The 21,104-nt window shown below is 47.5% G+C and overlaps 1 protein-coding gene and 1 long non-coding RNA gene across 3 annotated transcripts in view; one reads left to right on the top strand and one right to left on the bottom strand.

Annotated features, from left to right (window-relative positions):
* The first annotated feature begins 419 nt into the window (after positions 1–419).
* Positions 420–21,104, top strand: part of vwc2l (von Willebrand factor C domain containing 2 like) — a 28,985-nt gene continuing 8,300 nt past the window's right edge. The window contains exons 1-3 of one of the 2 annotated variants that reach the window (XM_086145992.1): positions 420–801; positions 1,602–2,176; positions 15,630–15,759. In XM_086145992.1, coding sequence (XP_086002118.1) covers positions 1,745–2,176; positions 15,630–15,759 — 562 coding nt within the window. In that variant the 5' untranslated portion in view covers positions 420–801; positions 1,602–1,744. Of the gene's footprint in view, positions 802–1,517; positions 2,177–15,629; positions 15,760–21,104 lie in introns of those variants that run through there. The other variant, XM_086145993.1, reaches the window with a different exon arrangement.
* LOC147235121 (uncharacterized) lies at positions 2,046–20,193 on the bottom strand. Its single transcript, XR_015106080.1, has 4 exons — positions 20,057–20,193; positions 18,910–18,981; positions 2,478–2,675; positions 2,046–2,321 (listed from the first exon to the last, which is right to left on the bottom strand). It is a non-coding gene; the product is annotated as an uncharacterized LOC147235121 (long non-coding RNA).

Genomic DNA, 21,104 nt, shown 5'->3' with positions numbered 1-21,104 from the left:
TTTTGTTCTGCACCTCGAATACAAATGTGTTGCTATAAAACCCCGCTGCAAATAATGAATGACTCAGGGAAACGTGTCTGAGGACGCGCACGTAGACACACGCACGCACACGCATGTCAAAAGTCCAGGAGCATTAGAAAAAAAAAAAAAAAAAAAAAAAAAAAGGGGGTGGGTGGAGGAGTGGGGGTGCATATCCCCGCTGCTGCAGCCGGCCGCTCCTGCAGGAAGCCCCGCTGACTGACACCGACGCCGCGTCTCGTCCTTCGGCTTGATCCCCCCCCCCTCCTCCCGCCATCCTCGGACGGTGGGCTGTGTCTGCGGCTGACGGAGAGGCGGTGCGGGGGGGGTTTGCGGGGGTGTGCGGGAGTGTGCGGGGAGGGGCGGGGAGGCTGACTCTGCCGCGTCGGGCTTGGGAGACGGTCGCTCTCCAAGGTGCTGAAAGTCGGAGCGCGTCGGTCTCGCCTGCCAGACGACGGAGAGAGAGAGAGAGACGACCTCCAGCGAGATCCTCCAGACCTCCAACGCACCATCTCTTCGCTTCCTTTTCTTTCTTTCTTTCTCCTGGGGGGGGGACTGGGGGGGGGTTCCCCGTCTTTTCCCCCCAGACCTGGATGTATACATATTTTCGCGTGCAACAAGAGTGTCTCCGCTCCCTTTTCCGGAACCTGCAGCGCTGGGAAATAACGCTTTTTGAAGGATGTTCTAGCCCCGCTTCCTCCTCTTCTCCTTCTTCTCCTTCTTCCTCCTCTTCTTCTTGCTCCGCATGCCTTCGGACGTGAGCCTCGAGATTGTCCCTGACAGGTGAGTCCGGCGGGCGGAGGTGGACGTGCTACTTTTATTTTTTTTTTTGCACCAATGTCATTTTAAGATGGGGATTCAAGCGAAAAGGTTGATTTTTTGGGGGTTTATTTTTTCTGTCCGGGCCCTCAGCGGGGCCCAAAGGGGTGGGGGGTCCCTTTACCTTGGAGCCCGGTGAAGTTTGCTGTAAGGTAGATGTAGGTGCCGTGCCAAGGGGGCCGCCTCCGGACCAGCGTGCAAGCAAGCAAGTCCACATCTGTGTGTGTGTGTGTGTGTGTGTGTGTGTTAGGAGTTTGATGCCCTGCACAACGTTTGACATGGGAAAGCGGCCGCAGCGGTGAGTTGCGTGGGGCCCCTCCACGCAGACCTGTTGGCACCGGTGGACTTTCACATTGTTGATCTGTTAGATAGATGGGGAAGAACGAGGAGTCCAGACCGCCCACTTCGGTAAATGGATGTTTCTCTCTCTCTCTCTCTCTGTTTCTCTGTTTCTCTCTCTCTCTCTGTTTTGGACATCAACACATCCCTATAAGAGCGCAAAAACCGTCTGCATGCAGCTCCTGTCGGGGAGAGTTTCGTTATTATGATGAATATTATGAATATTTTGGCTTGTTGAGCGCCTGTTGTTTGTCGGAATAAACGTACAGCGGGTGTTTTTTTATTTTATTTTATTTTTTTAAGCGTGTATGTGTGTGTGTGGGGGGGGGGGTACAGATGACAGAAAGCCTTGCAAAAAAGTGACGGAGAAGAGGTGAGGTGAGGCGCGGATCGACATCCATCCGATTATTTCTCATGTCTTCCAGCCTGGCCCGTTTCCTCCGGCGGTGATGATGATGATGATGATGATGAAGACGATGATGATGATGAAGATGATGATGGTGATGATGACGGTGATGTTCGGGGAGCGCAGGAGGGATCCGGAGAGGATACCGGGAGCCTAGGGGGGATGCGATCGTGCTGGATGCGGATATCGACGTCGCGGCGAAGGATGGGCCCTCTCCTGGCGGCCGCCGTCGCCCTGCTGCTGGCCCGCGGCGGCGGCGCGTCCCCGGCGCCGTTCGGGAGCCCGGAGGATTACGCCGCAGACGAGGCGGAGCGGACGGCGGGAGACGGCATCGTGTTCGATGACTACCGCGGGAAGGGATGCGTGGACGACAGCGGCTTCGTTTACAAACTCGGGGACCGTTTCTACCCGGGACACTCGAATTGTCCGTGCGTGTGCACGGAGGACGGGCCGGTGTGCGACCAGCCCGAGTGCCCCAAGCTGCACCCCAAGTGCACCAAAGTGGAGCACAACGGATGCTGCCCGGAGTGCAAGGAGGTTAAAAACTTTTGCGAGTACCGGAGCAAAACCTACAAGATCCTGGAGGAATTCAAGGTAAGAGCTTTGCAACGGCTGGTTTGGTTTGTTTGTTTGTTTTTTTTTTGTCTTTATCTGGGATGCTGGCAAAGTTCAAACATCTCAGAGAGGTGCCATGGACGTCCCCGGTGTGGAGGTGGAGGTTCACCTGTGTCCTTTGAAACTTGACAAAAAAAAAAAACAACAATGAAACAGCCGCTTCTAGGCTGCAAAATGTAAATAAAAAGGCCCGGGAGACGACTCGGCCCCGGCGACCCTCGGCCACAGCGTGGACGCCACCCAGGCGGCCCCACGTTCAACGTCATCCCCGATCACAAACCTGTGGAGATCAATGCTTTGGGTGGAGACTGACAATCCAAGAGGGTGTCATCTCACTCAGCTGCAGCCGGCAGGTTAAGGACTAGTTTAGTTGTGCTGGTTGTTGGGTAAAGGAGCGGGGGAGGGGGTGTCGGTGTTTAGCTGAGGTCATAAAGATGGCTGCCTCCGGGAGCGATGTCACGCCATCGGCGGCATTTCACTGACACATGAAAGGACAGTTTAAGGAAAAAAAAAAAAAAAAAAAAAAAAATCAATCTGCAGACACTGAGTCACTGCTGCACACTCACACTGCTACATCTGTGTTTTATTTATTTTTTTCATTTTTTTTTTTTTTTTTTTTTTTTTTTGAGCCCGTCACTGCAATCTGTTCCTTCGGAGACACCTGCAGATGCAAAAGGAAATATTGTCGTTTTTCATAAGACCGAAAAAATAAACAGAGACGGTCGGCCCGTGGCTAAGGCCTTAAAGGGACAGCCGGTCATTGCTGCCGAATAAAATCACTGAAATGGCCGACTTATAGTATCGTTACCGCGGCCGCAACCGCCGTTACCGACCGAGACGAGCCTCCACAAGTAGAACCAAAGGTGCAGGAATTCGGAAAAATTCAACTTCCCGCCTCTCGCTGCACTTTTCTTTCTTTTTTTTTTTCTTTCCACTGATATTTTTAGACACCCATTACTCCGGAGCAGCCCGAGGTTAAAACAATTCATTCTTTTTCTCTAATAAAGCGGAGGGAAAGCGAAGCGGTCGGCGTGACATCCGATACGATTCGGACAAACATAAATGCAAGAAATTCCGTTTCTGTCCAAAGTGAAAGGACCTGAAAGGAGCCGTATATCTGTCCCAATCTATACAGCTTCTATTCTTTAACAAGACATTTAAATCTTACCCGTATAGGGGCCATACTGTGCTACTATCGCAGAGACAATTACCTCACTGATCAATGGAGTCTTATAAAATCCCCCGCTCCCCTCCGGCCAATCCTGGAGGCAATCCCAGCTGACACTGGGCGAGGCGCTCGCAGCGCCACGCCATCACAAGGCCGACATATAGAGACAGAAACAACCGCACTCGCAGCGACAAGCCAATTTGGATGCTCCGAATAAGCCGACTTGCATGCTTTGGGTACAAGTGGAAGGAGGCCGAAGCCCCCGGGGAGCAGCGAAAGCAGAAGTACAAACCGTCTCCGCTGAAGCAGAAGCACACATACTGGTGCACTAAAGACTGGTGAAAACCACAAGACCCATCGGACGCCTTTGGTTCAATGAAAGTAAAATAGGAGGTTATTGAACCATATAGACGCGTAGAGCGACAGCGAGGCAGGTATCTCACCCGATCTTGTGTAAGGCGCTGATTAATACAATAGTACTTCGTTACAATGAAATGCACAGCTCCAAAAAGCAAAGGGAACATTAAAATAACACATCCTAGATGTGAATGGATGAAATATTCTCCTTCAATACTTTGTTTTTGACATCATTGAACGTGACCGCAAGAAAATCACACCAAAACGATGAACGGAAATCCAATATCTGAACCCACGGAGGTCTGGATTTGGAGTCATACTCCGAATGAAAGTGGAAAAACACACGACAGGCTGATCCAACGTCCTTGAAACAAGTCTAAATGAATCCGTGTCGCTTCCCAAGTGGACACTTGGACGTCACACAGGTCTGACTGACGGACAATGTGTTGTTTAAGTGTTCCCTTTGAGCAGTAAACTTCATGGACTCAGTGTCGGCAAACACCTGCAGGTTATTGCTGTGTTCAAGCGGTTGATTCTTCCAATAATTTGCATTTGTTAGTTTATAACAATACGACCGTCAGATATAAAAATAATACTCAAACCGCTACTTGGAATAAAGCTGGGATTTAAAGAAGCATGTGTTCGCTAGCTGCTTGTCTGCTAGCTGCGTGTCTGCTAGCTGCGTGTCTGCTAGCCGCGTGTCCGCTAGCCGCGCGTCCTCTAGCCGCGTGTCCGCTAGCTGCGTGTCTGCTAGCCGCGTGTCTGCTAGCCGCTAGGGGTGTGATGGATCGGCCCATTTCAAACCCGTGTTCGATCGCCGCCGACTGGGATCGGACGGCGTGGAGGTCAGGCCTGCCTGCTAATGCGAGTCCTCGGCTTCCGCGAGGTGTGTAAGCCTGGCGGTTTGATGAGATCCCGTTCATCAATAGCGCGTCCCGACCTCGTGCCGACCTTGTCTTAACAACCCGAAGGGAGGAAGGACGTTGCGTTGTGCGTAACAGGGAATAAAAAAAAAACCAAACGTTTGTTTTAAAAGTGGCCAAACAGAAATAAAGAAAGTGACCCCCGAACAATTCTAGACCACCCAAGTTGTGGGTCCGCCTCCGACATGAGGGATCTTTTCCAGCGAGAACATGAAAGCGTCAGAGCCTGCAGACGGGATGGAAATCAAAGGCCGCCGATATCTTTTATACAGCGCGCTGTGTAAAGATGCCGACAGGTTAACCTTTGGTGTGGAACTAATTGGCATTTCTTTTGCAGTGATGGTGCTGAATTGTGCATATGTTTGCAATTTATCCAGAATCAGGCGGTGGAGAGGAAAAAAAAAACACACGCGCCGGCACAAAGGTTGCTGAAAATAACAGGACGAACGCGGCCGGATTGTTCCGGACGGACGGTTTCCGGCGACCACCAGTAATTCGTTCCTCTCGCGCGACGAATCGCGGATCGCGTCGGTGGTTATCGTCTTCGGTCTTGAAACTAACGCCGACATGATACGTGCATCTGCACCCTGACGATTCACCCTGAGGGCCTGTGTCAGCACCGGCGCCGACACAGTCTGATGGAAAATTTGCTATAATGGCTTGTTGAGTCTGCAGTTGTGGATTCCGTGGCGTTCGGCGTATTATTTACCCTCCTGAGTCATTCCGCTCCACCTCGGTGGGTGTTTCACCGACGGGTGACGAGGAAGGGTCGGGACCAGGAGGTGCAGGCGAGTTCACATCCCAGATCCGGGTCTCCGGCTGGGACGGGAACTCGATTGTGAACCGTCCTCTCCGCGCTTCCCGCCGTCCTGCTCGGGGATGAGGAAGGCGGAGAGAGTCCCCGGGTGCAAGGAGTAGATTTTATCCGTTTAAAAACTGAATAGTTTTGCATTGCATTTGCAACAAGAAGAACAAAAAGATATTGCAAAAAGATGAAGCTTTAATCCTTCATTTCCCTTGAAAAATCAATTTTTGGGCGAGGAATCAGACAGACGTGCAGCTCTAAACCAGGGCTCTGATTTTTGCATTTAGAGGGTTTAAAGGATAAATAGGCCTAAATAACAACAATAATAGCAATAGCAATCATAATAACGATGATGATAATAATAATAAGACTGGAATCATTCCAGTGACGAAGGAGAGAGCAGTAACTGTGGGCTTGAAGCCGCAGTGATCGCAGTACGTCGGTGTTGAGTTCGCCTCTGAAGAAGGTGTTTTGACTGCAGGCCGCCATAGATGGCTACCGTAAGTGTGTGACGCCAGTCTCACGCCGAGGATTCTTTACAGAGAGCGTCCGGGACAGGACGACCCAACGGAACTGAGGTTAGACTTATCTAATCTCACGGATTAAAAAGAAAACAGTGCCGGGTTTTCCGGTTTTAAATTGTACGACGGGACGGACCGAGCAGGAATGTGATCGTCCGTGATCTTTTTCAGGATCTGATAAAAAACGCGGTGTCCATCCACCGCGTCTTGACATTTCATTAGGAGACGAAATCCCACACCGAAGCGGCGCTTCCCGGAAAAATAATGTCGTCGCTGTTGTTACGAGGCGGGAAAGAGCCGCCGCTGTCACGGGAACTAAAGATTTCTGTGTTAATCCAGACGTCTGGGTGGAAAGCAGAATCACGGGCTTCACCTCAAGAGAAGATTGATGTACTGTAAATACTTTTTATCATTTTGTTAGATGAGGACGTGCAGCGTTTGAAGCTTTCATGGGACTTGCTTTACAGCAACACCCACTTGGCACCCGTCAGTGTTACCATCACATTTAAGGCCGTGACGCGTCGCAAATAACTTCAAGTCGCAAATAACTTCAAGTCGAGGGACAATACGGATAATCACGCGGTCGCTCGCGTTAGTTTTCTTGTTTATCTCGCCGATAAAACGGCACAAATTCCAAACCTGAACACAAACGGATGTCAAAGCTGTGAATGTTATCGTTACAAACGATGAGTCAAATTAATAAAACAATATAATAGCCCATCGCGCTGCAATTGTATTCCGTCTGAGGCGACGGCGCGGCTCAGAACAATGAGGCGACGGTCCCTGCAGACAAATCATCGCAGTAATGCGGGCCTTTGCCATGCATAAGCCGCCACCGTTTTACCCGACGGACGCCCGGGCCGTCTCTCAGCTCCAGAAATAAATTCAATAGCCTTTGACCCCGTTTGGAAAAGGGACGGTACAATATTTACATTGTGTGATTCTTCCGCAAAATGCCAAACTGGGGTGATAATCTCCCAAATTAAAGAAGTGCAGAGCCTTGATAGATACATGAACAGGCCAGACACTCTTTCAGTCTCTCAGTCTCTATGAAGTCATTCAAACTGGCAGTGATTGGTCGACGAGGGCTTACCTCCGTTATTCACAGTTCACCTTTCAGGCCGGCCGATCCCGCTCTCTTCCCTCTGCAGTAATCGGGCTCTCATTTCTGCGCCGCCTGCACCACCGAAGGGAACGCCTAACTTGAATTTCGATCCGAAAAGATTGGTTTCGACCAGCGCGCTCATATAATGCAGATTTTTAACAGCAGAGATGGGGAGGGGGCTCTTTCCATAAGCCAGTCAGGATGGTATTTTTTATTACATTTGGAAAGGTCCGACGACTTTGCAATCACGGCGACGGAAGAAAAATCCCATTGGATGGTAAAAGCCATTAAGAAGAGATAGAAAGCGCAAGAAGCTCCATCGCTCGTTCGGTTTGGGAGTATTCTGAAGGCTAAGCCGGGACTCGGTCCGGGCATCTGGAATGAAAGATTCATTCTGCTTGTTTCTTTTTATGGACCCAAACTGAGCCTAAAAAACAAGACGCTGGAAGCGCATTAGAGCTGGCTGATGCGTTCAACTCTTCCAACCAACAAAAATGAGTCCCCGCAGGTGAATCCATGCAGACGCTGAGCCAAACAGCAATTATACGTTCAGGAACCGTGTCTGACAAAGCTAAGCTAACGGCGCCGCGCGGCTCCGCTCATCGATTCGCCGCGGGGCCGCTGATGCGACGCTAATAGAACGCGCTCGTGCTTTTCGAGATACGTCGGCCTTTTCGACGCCCGTGTTTTCACGGCAAACATTTAAGGAGGCGTCGACGGACGAGTCCTCCGTCCCCCCCGCTGTGTGCCACGCTCACTTTTCTCAGCAACATCTCCGATAGCTCCCCACCGGACAGCGAAATCCTTCCCCGCAGATTTGTCCATCTATTAGCCATGGAGGGAACTACTTACTGACAGACAATTAAAATAAATGAATAAACAAAAAAGTCAAAACGACGGAAAAAGGAGGCGCGAGACGTCGGCCCGCTGCATCGGCTGTCGCAGGATATGTCAGGGGATTCCTGGCGTAGTTAAATAGAACAAAACTTTCCCAGCGACCGAGGCGAATTTGTCCTGGTGTAACAATGACGGAAAAATACCGATTTATAATTCCGAATTTCTGCAGCCTCCAGTCACCCACACGGCTGAAACTACGTGTTCTCGGACAAAATAAAAGTTGTGCGAGAGTAAATACGTCTACGTATCATGTACAAACACAGACCCGCCAGCGCATTAGTAATCAGCGAATCTGCATATTCGCGCTGACAAGTCGGAGAGCAAACAGCTATAAAAGCCGCACAAATTATTGCTGGGATTGATTTTCCTATCAAAGACTTGCACTTTAAGTACCCTCGTGCAGCATCAGCCGTCCGCTCTATGTATTCTCTGACCTCTGGTAAAATATTGTTTTGACTGGACCATCAGCAGCAGGCAGTTTGACTGTCAGCCCGTTGCCGTCACCCCTATTAACTGCAGGGTTGAGTTTCCTGCGACCCTGTTGTCCGGCCGGCGTCGCCCCGCTGAAGGTTATTTGACTATTAATTTCCTTCTACTTCAACTCTGTTTACCTCAGCGCGGGAATAAAGAGCGCGACAGGCCACCGATTCAATTCCACGCCGAAGACGCCGGCCTTTTCTTCGACTCGCGGCACATCTACGCTTGTCTGCCGACGCTCCCTTTTTCTTTTGTCGGACTGATCGTCCCAAACGCATCGCAGCTGGATTTATATTTCAAATTGTGTTTTTGTAAATACGCTACCTATATCCCATCTTTACATTTCTGCCCGAGGCGCCAATCTTTTGGCGTAACCTTTGAAATTAGTCCGTTTTATTTTTTTAAATGCCAAAACGATAGCGCGCGTCTCTTTCTAGCAATCACCGAGTGTTTGCTTCAAAACCGCTGTTTGAAGCTCAGGACGGGGAGGAACGGGGGAGTGAATGTCAAGGAGCTAGCTGGCTATTGATTGTACGATCAGGAAAAGCGATAACGGCAAAATCCGCGAGCCGGGAACGAGACGAACAAAGGATCTCGGCGGCAAACGTCTTCCGGTTGCACGTGGGATCCTGCTTTGCCAGATGGTCCAAAAGTCGGGCTCTTCTGCCGATACAACACGTCTCTCGCCACACGGGGGTTAAATTGTACCATAAAACCGCAAATTACTCGACAGGGAGACTAATAAATGTTTATCGGACTTGGTGGTGTTATCAATAATTCCAACTTTAAGGATGAGCCCTATTGTTCGTCTTATTAACAGAAAATAGCTTCACAAACTAAATAGCGAGTGAAAGTATGCATTATTGTTGCAGTTGTTTTCTCTTCTAATTATTTCCCGGCGACGTGTCGGCCCCCTCATCAAATAGCAATCAAGTTTGGAGTGGGCCGGATCCGAACTCTCCGATGAGGTAATTGTCCTGCTTCTGCAGGAAAACGTGCGCCGCACTTTCTCAATTTAGTCATTACAAACTTCAACCTGACGTGCGATTGACGACCCGCTGCCGAGCTCGTAGAATGAAACGAATTCACAAAATATCGATTTGTTCTTTTTTTTTTTTTTTTCCCTTTCCATTTCGCCGTCATTTGTTTTCGCGTCTGGAGGTTAAGTGACGACCGGTTCCTTCTCCAAGCGGGCGATTCTGGATTCCGCGGTGCTTTTTCGCACAGCGAGGATTCTGGCACGCCGTTGTTTCCCCGGTTTATCAGCGGCGGCGTCAGATGAGAGCATCAGCGAGATCCGAGCTCGACATTTTTCAACCTGTTAGCTGTTCCATGACGCAAGTTGGGGAAATGGTACCCTATTAATGAGGAGGCTGCACAAATGAAACCTCACATTTGTGTTTTAAAAGCAGAAGTCGGGCTTGTTGCCGGAAGCCTCCCCAACTGGGATTTCTCCGCAAACCCGACCATAACAGAGACACTTTGTGCGTCAACGTACTGAGGGGTTTGGAATATCCACATGAATTATTAGGGCCGAGTGTAAAAGCCTGTCAGATAGACAACGTGACCGACCTGTCATATAAATATTTACTTCAAATAAAAGCTCCTTTTCTTTCCTTTCGCTTTGTGCGATACCCTTCTGATCTATTCTTTCCTTTCTTCCTTCTTTTTTCTTAAGTGACATTCATTTTGCACAGAAAAGGTTAAGAATGGCTTCGAAAGATTTCACACCACGATCCAAGTCATTTTTTTGAGGAATATTTTCTTCATTTATTTAAAGAATTCACAGCGGCGCGATGGCGCAGGGGTTAGCGCTTCTGCCTCACAGCGAGAATGTCCCTGCTTAGAATTCCGTGCGCGGTCCTCGTGTTTGCATGGGATTCCTCCGGCTTCTCCGGTTTCCTCCCGCAGTCCGAAAAACATGCGGCGTTTCGGTTGGATCTAAACTGTCCAGACATATTGATGACCCCATGGTTGCAGGTGTCAATATGTGGCCTTGTGATTGACAGGCGCAGAGTGAGCCCCGCCTCTCGCCTTAAGACCGCTGATATCACTAATTATTTGACGTATCAGTACATTGAGCGGCTCTGATAATGGAAATTATTCCCCGGCACGAGGCATATTAGATTTGCAAGAACAAATTAAACGTCGGCTGCTTGCTCTTTCGGCGGAGTCTTGTGACATTCCTGTTATTCCGTGCAAAACCGTGGCTATAATATAATTTGGAAATGCTTCTGGTGAGAAATCCCTCCCATCCCACCTTTTATATTCCAGTTACAGTGACTGTAAATGACACCTACCGCGTTGCAGGTTATTCCAGTTTACCGCCGATGGCAAAAAGCAGCTTGACTGAATTCAGACGGCAGGTATGTTTGGGCTGAAAAGTCCGCCAACCCTACTTTTAAGCCGAGCCAAAAAGCCCCGTGGACAACCAAATCTTGCAAGCGTCGGAGATCGAATTAACCGCTACCGGGAACACACGAGATAATCCCATCGGACACACGCGCAGAATTACAGATGTGAATCATTACTATGATGTCTTAGATGCAGATCTTCTATGTCAGACACGGCTCGGATGCTCCGGCGCTGACCCTTTATCTCGCCACGCTTTCCCAAAACCTTACTTGTCAGGCTCACAAAAATATAGCCGGTACCTTTCCGCCGCTAAGCCGGTACATTTCCTTACACGTGCGCAGGGGAGGGCATTTCTGCAGGGAGCACGATTCTACATGCCAGACTTTGTTTGAGATGTATCTGTGCGGGAGGACAAGGATCGAACGCTGGTGCGAGTGTGATGTGAGAATCCTGTGACATGAATTTCTCATCAAAGGGGAGAAAAAACGCTCGGGCTCCGTCGACTTGTGAATTTCTTAAAGGACTTGATTGTTTAAGCGCAGCTCTGACGCAGAAATAAAAGGCTTTGAGATGTATTTTACATGAGAGAGGGCCAATCAAATGATACGCAACATGGTGGATGAGCTAAAAAAAAAATGTCTTGGCATTAACATCACAAAGGTTGTGAACGTTTCGAGCCGGGATCTAAAGCGCACATCAATGTGCGAGATAATCAATGATCAAATTCTAAATCTCTGCACTGATTCTGCTTCAGTAGGATGTGAGGTTTTGCAGTCTTTGGAGGAAGACTCTCTAAAGAGACACACTTATGTGTTGAGTTTCCCCCTCAAAACGTCGGAATTCGTACATTATCTCTCATAAACGTTCCCATCAAATGCGACTAGTTTCCCATTTGCAAAAGTGGAAATATAACTGTAGCTATAAATGGTTTACAACACTTACGTTGGTTATTTTAATCGCTGATATCGACGCAATATTTCATGTAACATTTGGTTGGAAACACAAACCCGATGTTAAGGGAGAGGTTACGGTTGCAACTGACAATATTACTTTTGTGGCCGTCTAATTGATATTGTCGGTCGGGTTCTGAGGATCCCGGCAGGACGAACCCTTGAGGTCAGCGAGCCGCCGCTCCAAAAGCCTGACTCAGAAACCATCATCACCGCTAACAATTATAGACGGACAAAAACAAGCATCCTTGAGCAGTCAGCTAGAATGGCCATTGATCTGCTTCAGGGGTGTCCGGCTCAAATACACAGGGGGGGAATTTAAAAAAACTGGTAAAAGTTGAAGGGCGGACCGGTGGTGATGTTTATTGAAAAGTTACTGAAACGACCTCCTTGTGCAAACTGAACCTGGAACTACCAAAGCCTATAAAAAAATCACGAATTATGAAATAGATTATAAAAAAAGAGACCTTATGGCTCTATCTGGAACTTCCCGGGAGTAAATCCGAGTGAAAACATATTTATTCCGGCAAACGACAACCAGAGAAAAACCGCATGTCCTGCAGTAGCGGGAGAAAAAAAGCTGACAAAAGTCTGAGCTCGTGACGCACAACTCTGCCTCCCGCTGGCCTGTAAACCCTTGTTCCTTCGTTTTCGGCATGTTTTTGGGAGGCCGGCGGAGCCGTGACGGTCTTGCCAATGCGCTGGCAGTGCATTGTGGGACTCCAAGCATTACGGGGGCGCGTGAAACATACCGACGGGTCGGCTCTAATAGTAATTAGACATTATCATGCGCGCCAAAGATTCATCCTGGTTTCTGGGCCTTGAGTCTGATTTTACAAACCTGTAATTAAACATATTCTCAGTCATGCACGCATTTTACACACGAGCTAAAATACACACACATGCATGCATGTGCGTAGAAACATGCATATTTAAGCACAAATGCAAGCCCACATATTAATACACACCTGCATGTTTTTAGTCACATATAGAGGGGCTTCTATACTTGTATATAAGATAAGAAATATACTGCTCAAAAAAAATAAAGGGAACACTTGAACAACACAATGTAACTCCAAGTCAGTCACACTTGTGTGAAATCATAGTGTCCACTCAGGAAGCAACACAGATTCATTTGGACTTGTTTTCAGGACATTACATCAAAGTTGGCTCAGCCTGGAGTTTGTTTTTACACTTTAATTTTGAGTGTGATTCCTAATCCAGACCTCCATGGGTTGATACAATTGATTTCCATGGATCATTTTGGTGTGATTTTCTTGTCAGCACATTCAACTGTGTAAAGAGCAAAGTATTTCATAAGAATATTTCATTCATTTAGATCTAGGATGTGTTTTTTAAGTGTTCCCTTTATTTTTTTTGAGCAGTGTATAATGTAACACACATTCACAATGAAACATGCTCCTTGCATCTCCTCCTCACCTTCTTATCAATGGACGGACTTATCGTTTTGCTGAAGGCTCCGTGAAAAGTGTTATATGAAGCTTAGAGACCATTGTTAAACTAGTAATGTTAGTTACTCTTCATTCAAAGACCTAAAACAATAGATGGGCGCACTGTGCTTCCGTACGTAGGAACACTGTGCTTCTGCATGCATGTGTGTGTGTGTGTGTGTGTGTGTGTGTGTGTGTGTGTGTGTGTGTGTGTTTCACAACACACTGATATTGGATGGGCGTTCTGAATTGATGTACTGACACAGAAGTTCAGCTGCCATGATGATAATCTCAAGAGTGGAGGGAATTAAAGCAGAGATACAGCGGCGGTTGTTAACTGTGACCATTTAAAGTTCTTAGAAAAAGGGTACAAAGGCGGCGAGAGGTAAAGTGTGAAATCATCCAATAGCTCCAGCCCTCGCAGCTATCTATTAGTTTTCTTTTACACACTTTATAAGAGATTTTCTTTCTGCATGTTCCTCATTTACGCCACACGCTTTTGGTTCGTCATCACATGGTCAGTTTGTGGCTGCAGTGCATCTGTTAATGATGCTAATAATAATTATAATATACAAGATCGAGCCCGTAAAGTTGGCTGATAAAAGCGAAGAGCCGCAAATCATCCTACGAATAGCGGCGTTGTCGCGACACCTTTATCCGTAGAAGGTGACGTGTTTGGGTCCCTTAATGTAACTGGGACAATGAGAGTATAATTACAAAAGAAAAGGCTAAAAAGCTCCACTTCAAAATCGGATAATGGGATATGAGGCAGAAATAGATTGGGTCCACCCCCCTTTTCATGCATGGATGATAAATATGCAAGCGGTACTGTCAGCAAGTTCACACAGCTTGGACTAATAACTGGAAACCCTTGGAAAAGCGAAGACAGCTTTGCTCAAATGCGACAAAAGTACGATCGCATACAGATCTGAAATCTGGGCTGATCGACGGCGTGCCGTTCAAGAGTCGCTTTAAACGCCCGCACGCGAATCAGCCGGCGGTTCTGCGTGGACGCGAATGCCTTTTTTAATCACGTTACGAGACAGCTAAAGTATTTGCGTGACGGCATTTGCCGATATCGACGCACGGTCGGCGACCGACAAACAGTCACCTCACGTAAATATGAGAGGCAATCAAATACGGAGCAGTTATCCTTCCACCACTTTGCTAAAAGAGAGTATTGAGTGCAGAGCATTTAAAGTAGTGTTCAGAATGATGAGCAAGAAGAAAATGCAATATGATGAACAGCTGACCTTTCCTGATTCGCTAAGAGTTTGTACTTTTTCGGTCCATGTAATTGCATCTCACTTCATTTTCCTGACAAAGCACTTTGAAATGATCCTGTTGAGTAAAAGCCAGTAGCAGGAAGCTGTGAAACACTCATTTACATGTTGCGGAGTGAGACGGGCCTCTGGACTGCTTCCCGAAGTGGGCCGGAGAAAAATGCAGCAAATATCAACCCCGCTTAGACGCCCGTCGGAATTCGGAGCGATTCTACTCAACATCGGCCGCAGGCTCTGTTTGTGAAAACAGTTTTCCTTTTTTTTTTTTTTTTTTTTTTTTAAATCTGCCTATCTAATGATTTATTCACAGGTTATTGGATGCCTATCGTAATCTGCGTGCCTGCAGTCTTGAAGAGGATGCGGGTGATATGACATTCTGATGCAGAGAAATTGGCTGATATTTGTCGTACTTGAAGCACGTGAACAACATCAGAAAAATGGTCTTGTAAATGTGAAAATGCATGTTTTATTCATAGCATTTGATCGTTCTTAACAGTTATGTGGTTTAAATTGCTACCAGCTACACAGACTTTTAGTTTCTGCAACACGATGACGACGTTCTTGCATGTCAGGTAAACAAAGACCAACACCAGCAGAAGGACCTGAACTGATATTTTGGGATGTTAAAATGCTGATTTAATAGTAATTACACTGATTTGGAAAAGTCCTATTAGGACCTATGAGAACATTGTAATTAGATGCATCGGATTTCGGTCGGTTGACAAAACAAAAACTAACACGCCGGCAAAGGCGTCTTTTGATTGTATGTACAGCGGGTCGAGCGGTCGGCGTTTACCGTCGCTAATGACATAAACGGCGTTCAACAAACGATCAGCGTCTATGAAATGCTGGCCTCCTGCTGGGAGCCTGTTAGAAATGTAAGTCTAGGAAAAGCCGATGTGATATTTCACAATTAAAAGTTAAACCCGCCCATTTTTCCCACTGGTTTGCATAAAAGCTGATAGCGGCGTTCGCCTAAAAGGCTGGAATGGGTGGATAAAATTGTCTGGCTTATCAGTCTGGGCTACTGGAAGAGCAGCTTCATAAGGGCATTTCTGCAAAATTAGAGACCGGACAGCATCATATCCAGCACACCTACAGGACCGTCTAACCCAGATCCCGTGTTTCTTCTCCCCACAGCCGTCGCCCTGTGAATGGTGCCGTTGCGAACCAAATAACGAGGTGCACTGCGTGGTGTCCGACTGCGCCGTCCCGGAGTGCGTCAACCCCGTGTACGAGCCGGAGCAATGCTGCCCCATCTGTAAAAACGGTAAACGCCTCCTCTCCTGCGGGGTTCAACACGCCCCTTTTTTTGAATGTCGTTAAACTAAATGGACGACGGCGAGCTTCGCGGCGCTACGGCCGTTTGATGACATCGCGTTCGGAGTTAATTGATGTTTTATGAATTGAAATTATTACCCCGGACCCTTTGGACACTGACGAGCATTACTAGTTTGAATTATAAATGACACACTAAGCAGGGTAAACATTAGCCCATTGATTCAAGGCACGGTAGGAGGCACTAATGGGTCCTCAGAGAGCTTTTTATCTCCCGGTGCCCCAACACCCTTGTCACACTCAGCCAATCCCTAAATTAGAATTATAGGATTCAATTGGTTCAATGGCTATTTACAAAGCGAGGTGGGGAATTTCACTTGGCCAGAACCAATCCCTCGGTGGCAGATGGAGCTTTATGACTTGAAGTACAGTTACTCCTCACCAGCGGCAGCGTGATCTGGTCCGGAGTTGAACCGCGGTCGGCGGACGGCGCGTTTTTAAACGGGAGAAGTTAAAACACGACTTACATCTAAGATTCGGAGAATCGGAGGCCTGAAAAGAGCTGCTATTTCAAATGAGAAACAATTCAAATAAACAATCAAAATGCAGTCTCATTCTGGGCATCCCATGCCCGTTTTGTATTCCTATCATCAAATATCTCTCTTTATAATAAAGGCAAAACAAATATTTGTGATTGCACTTTCAAACACCGGTTGATCTATAATTGAGAAAAATGTCATTTCATCAAAGGCGGAAGCTAAATGGCCATTTCATCACAACAACTAACATAAGCAGGCTCTCTGACTCGCTGGCTTTCGTTTGAACATGAACGCGCACACACACACACACACACACACACACACAGAGTCACGATGCTAACAAGCTTGGGAACGCTGCTGGGAGAGAGCTAATCCAGGCTGACAAGGCACAGTGACACCCTTGGCATTTCAGGGGTAGGCCTGTCATTTCTGGGCCCCCCAAGGGTGCCAGGTCAAGCTCTGGTAGCAAAATAAACCTGTGTGGGGAGAAGGTGGTGGAGGCCTGTGGGGAGAGGGAGATCTAGAGAGGCTGCTTACCTCATTTTTCAGCCAAAGGATCGGAGCAGGTGTCCCAATTTGGGGTAAACACCGGGGGAATCCAGGTGCGGATTTCCCACCTCAGCTGGATAAAACATGTAAAAATGGCGTGCGGTTGAGGTTGGGTGATGTCAGGCTGGCTGGCGGCATAAAGATGCTTTACTGTTTCTACATTAGTGGCGTCGGTATTAGGCTCTTAAAGTGATTTAAGGTGATTTAATTTCTTAAGTCTTTTATATGGAGACATGAGTCCGTGGCTGTGTTTATTTATTGTGATGAACTGAATGGAGTTTTGACCCTTTTTGAGGCTCCTCCATGACAGGGACACACTCATAATTCAAACGCCGGGTGGCGGCAGATTGTTCAGGAGTGAGACCGTTTTTGCCGAGTGATTTATCCAAAGATTTTCTCACATTCGCTTGTCTCAAACATAAATCCGCGACTGACCTCGGCAATGCGGGACGGCGAGAAAAAAAAAAAAAACACCTGACGAATGGGAAATCCCTCTCCAGAACAAGGCTTCGTTTGTATACGGAGACAACTGTTCATTGAAAAAAAGGAATACATCCTTTACGTGGCTGCATCAGGCTTGTTGAGGGGCCAAAAAGCGTCGCCTTGTCGCTTGCGCTTTCCGCTTCCCCGTGGTGTCGAACGCCATCATAAAATCATAAAATACCAACTAAGAAGTTTTGCCAAGATCATATTCGCCCCTTATTACCCGAACCGGTCGCCTTTCCTTCAATGCCATTAGCATTAAAACAATGATCTGAAGATAGCGCTGTCATTTCGGAAAGAACATTAACACATCAATTCAAACCTCATTTTATACAATGTCATTTGCAAGAGGTAGTTTAGTATTTGATTTTTCTGACCCGTGAAACTGTTTTAAATTGTCTCAGGATAGCACAGAAGGCTAGAGGGGGATATCAAAATGGGAACTGGTAACAAAAACACTCCGGAGACCCCAGACAAAGGCAGTAAACCCAGCAGCGGCGACAGTAATAACATTGCTGAGCCCAAACGTAATCTGCTACCTCTATCAATTCCAAATATTACGTGTTACCTGACAGGCAAGAAATGTCAGAAAATGGCCCAAAGCCCCCCGGCTCCCGCTGATCCTTTCAATTTGCAGACAGAAAAGGTAGCCCAGGCGCACCCGCGGTCAGTCCGGCCCTTCTCGGACAATTCAAGCCGATAATTTCTCATACGGCAGATGCTTCGTTAATGAAAACAAATTGGCGGAATATTCAGCCTCTTGCGGTTCTCGCTGTTTAGCGGAGGCTCAAATGCTAAGCATTGCACTGAAAGCTGCTGCTGCTGCTGCTGCTGCTTTGAAACTGCAACCTGTGATTGTGCAAGATGAGCCCCCTGCAAGATTCATTTATCTTATATATCACTGGACGCCACGTGTTACAGGAGAACACCTGCGATACTTTGGAGGCAGACGAGGAGGTCACACGTGGAATACACAATGAGACAAACACACATCGCGAACGACTCTATTACTTGTCGGCGGAAGAGTTACTGGGGAAACGGGCGTAGAAACGAGGGGGAAGCTGTTACACAGAGACGTTAGATGGCAGAAATGGTCCGGCTGGTGGCTGACATGGGAACACGGAAGACAAATATAGGTCAGGCACACATCCTTAGCCGCCGATGGGGTGACGGTGCCGTCTGCAGAGAATAATACAAACTGAATTCGAAGACCTGAATCTGCCTTTTATTCACCGAGCGGTGATGTGTGTGAGACTTTTCACGATATGTCAGCTGAGAATTCACCGCCCGGCCTTTTTTAACCATGTTATTTTACAGTTAGCATTAAATTTTACAATGCTATTGTGCGTTTGACAGCAGTGGCCTTCAAATTATGGAACTGAGAGGAGAAACCGCATGACTCCTTAGCAGAGTCAATTACATCACCTTCTGGTTTTCTCTTCAGAACCCTCACCCTCCTGTATCCTACCGACAGTACCTGTATTCAGGATTACCGTGGAAACGTTTGGAAAGTTTTCATTTTCATTAAATCTCTGGTGTGAAGCAGGGATATGTGCATGTTTTCCACTCACTGCTGTTATGGTGCGCTGGTTCCCCGCGACGAGCAGAAGCTGTTGCAAGTTCTCAGCCGGCTTCCATCACCGCTGCAGAAGAAGGCGGCATATGCACAAAAAGGATGTATTAAAAACATGCCATAATAGCCTTCCTGCTCTCTGCCATCCAGTCTAACCTCCATGTTTATTTCTTGGATTAAATCAATGAACAAAGACGCCGCTTTATCGCGCCAGCTTTCGGCATTTCCAGTGCAAGGAAAGAATCGTGTCATTTCTCCATGTCGGTGGTCGTGCGTTGAATCACGTTTGACCTTCTCCGAGCATGGAAGTCCTAATGAATTATTCTGAATTTGTTTCTATTCATTTCATTTCATCGAATTCCATTCATTCTTATTGTCTCCTCTTTTTGTTTGGATTGTAGTTCCGAATTCCTAAAAAACACAGACCTCGAAAACAGGGATTAATGTTGTTCTGGGGGACTGAGATAGCGTTCCAAGTCCTTCGGGGCTACTATGTGATCGGCACATACGACCCGTCAGAAACAGCAGCTTCACGCCAAGAGAACAGACCGAGTCCCGACACACTGGAAGCAGCCCTGAGCAGAGATCACTCTAGGACAGAGGCGGAGGGAGAGCAGCCTGCAGCTCTTATTCTGCACACCACTTAGTGCCACTGGGGAACTGAACACACAGTCCTCAAGATGTACAGAATGTGAACCGCCGCTGGAGCGTGCGAACACATCCATTGTAGAATCCGAGGTCCTGTGTTGCGAGATGGTCTGAAATAGCCCACTGCTCCGCTGAAGACAAACGGACGTCCGTGGTCGTTCTGCAGGACCACAGCGAGCAGAATCCCTGCACTTGGAAACGGGGTGAATTTTGGGGGAAGCCTCTGCAACATGTGACACTAACCAGTGTCTCCAGTTAAAAGGGATAATCCACCACCCTAAGGCTCACTACATCCAACTTGTGTTTTTATGCAAGTGCTTCAGAGTGGTGGGATCACTCGCTGAGGAAGAGCAATTGTGACTTTGCTGGACTTATCCATGTTCTGCCCGGAGCCTTTCCTCAATGCTTCATGGAGCCGCAGAGAAACAAGCCATAAATACATCTGCATTTCATTTTCCTGTTATCGGGGGTCATTTAAACGGGGAGCTTCTACTAACCTACTCAGCTCAGAGGGGCATATTTCCCGTCGACAGCAGCCTTATATATCTTCAATGTCCTAAATGTACCGTCTTTTACCGCTCCCAGTGGAGGCTGAGCTCTGCTCTGCACCGGCGGGACGCGGGACTGATGCCGGAGAACCCGGAAGTACAACTTCCGCGATGCGAGTCACGTGATTGTTTGTTATTGTTTTTTTAGCCCCGCCCACTCGCACTCACCGCGGTGGTTCCAAACCGTGTTGGAGGTGCTGAACGCCACCAGTTTCGTACCGCGAATTCACCGAATTCTTCTTTACTGGATTTTTTTTTCAAATTCAAGACATAGCTGTATGTTTTACTTGTGCACAAAATGAACATCAACATCACTGTGTTCAAAGAGCAAAACCAGCAAAACGTGATTTTCACACAGAAAAGCCAAAACATAATAATGACGACTTGCTGCAAACCGGTGTAATTTCTGCTGTTGCCTTTGACAGCGGTTCAGAAATTGGCCAAATCATGGCCAAGCGGGGGCGTCATTTATAATGTCAATTATAATGAGTCGGGTGCGTATCTTGACCTCCGCCGAACCCCTGGGGTTCGATCGAACCCGGGTTAAGAATAGCTGACTTAGGACAGAGTTTCGAACAAATGAGCTATGTTTTTTTTTTTTTTTTCTCTGCAAACCTGAATTTGAACTAAGAAGCCGAAAAGCGGAGCGGCAACTTTAAGATAATCCTCTCATCTCATCGGATGCATGAGCATGATCTGCAGTTGCAGATGGTCTCCACGGGGGCTGGGATGGGCATTGTCTGTGTTATTATTACCTGAAGGTCAGAAAGAAATCGCGCCAACTTAATGAGTTTTGATGAGATGTATTGGCTTCCCTCCAGCTGTCACCTGAAACACCGCACTTTCTGCAGGATGTTTATGTTTTGCCAAAACTTACTGGAGGATTCTTTCCATGCAACAAACGTGCATGCAATAGTGTTGAAATGGAAAATATAAAAACATAGCTCACCAGAATGGATTTTCCTTCCTTTTTTCCCATGGCCCTTTCTGTGAAGTG

Source organism: Fistularia commersonii, chromosome 4 (assembly GCF_037954325.1).
Source record: "Fistularia commersonii isolate RoL2024-O1a breed Wild chromosome 4, RoL_Fcom_v1.0, whole genome shotgun sequence".
NCBI lineage: Eukaryota > Metazoa > Chordata > Actinopteri > Syngnathiformes > Fistulariidae > Fistularia > Fistularia commersonii.
Note: the sequence above shows the minus strand (reverse complement) of the source record. Positions and strands in the feature narration are given on the sequence as shown.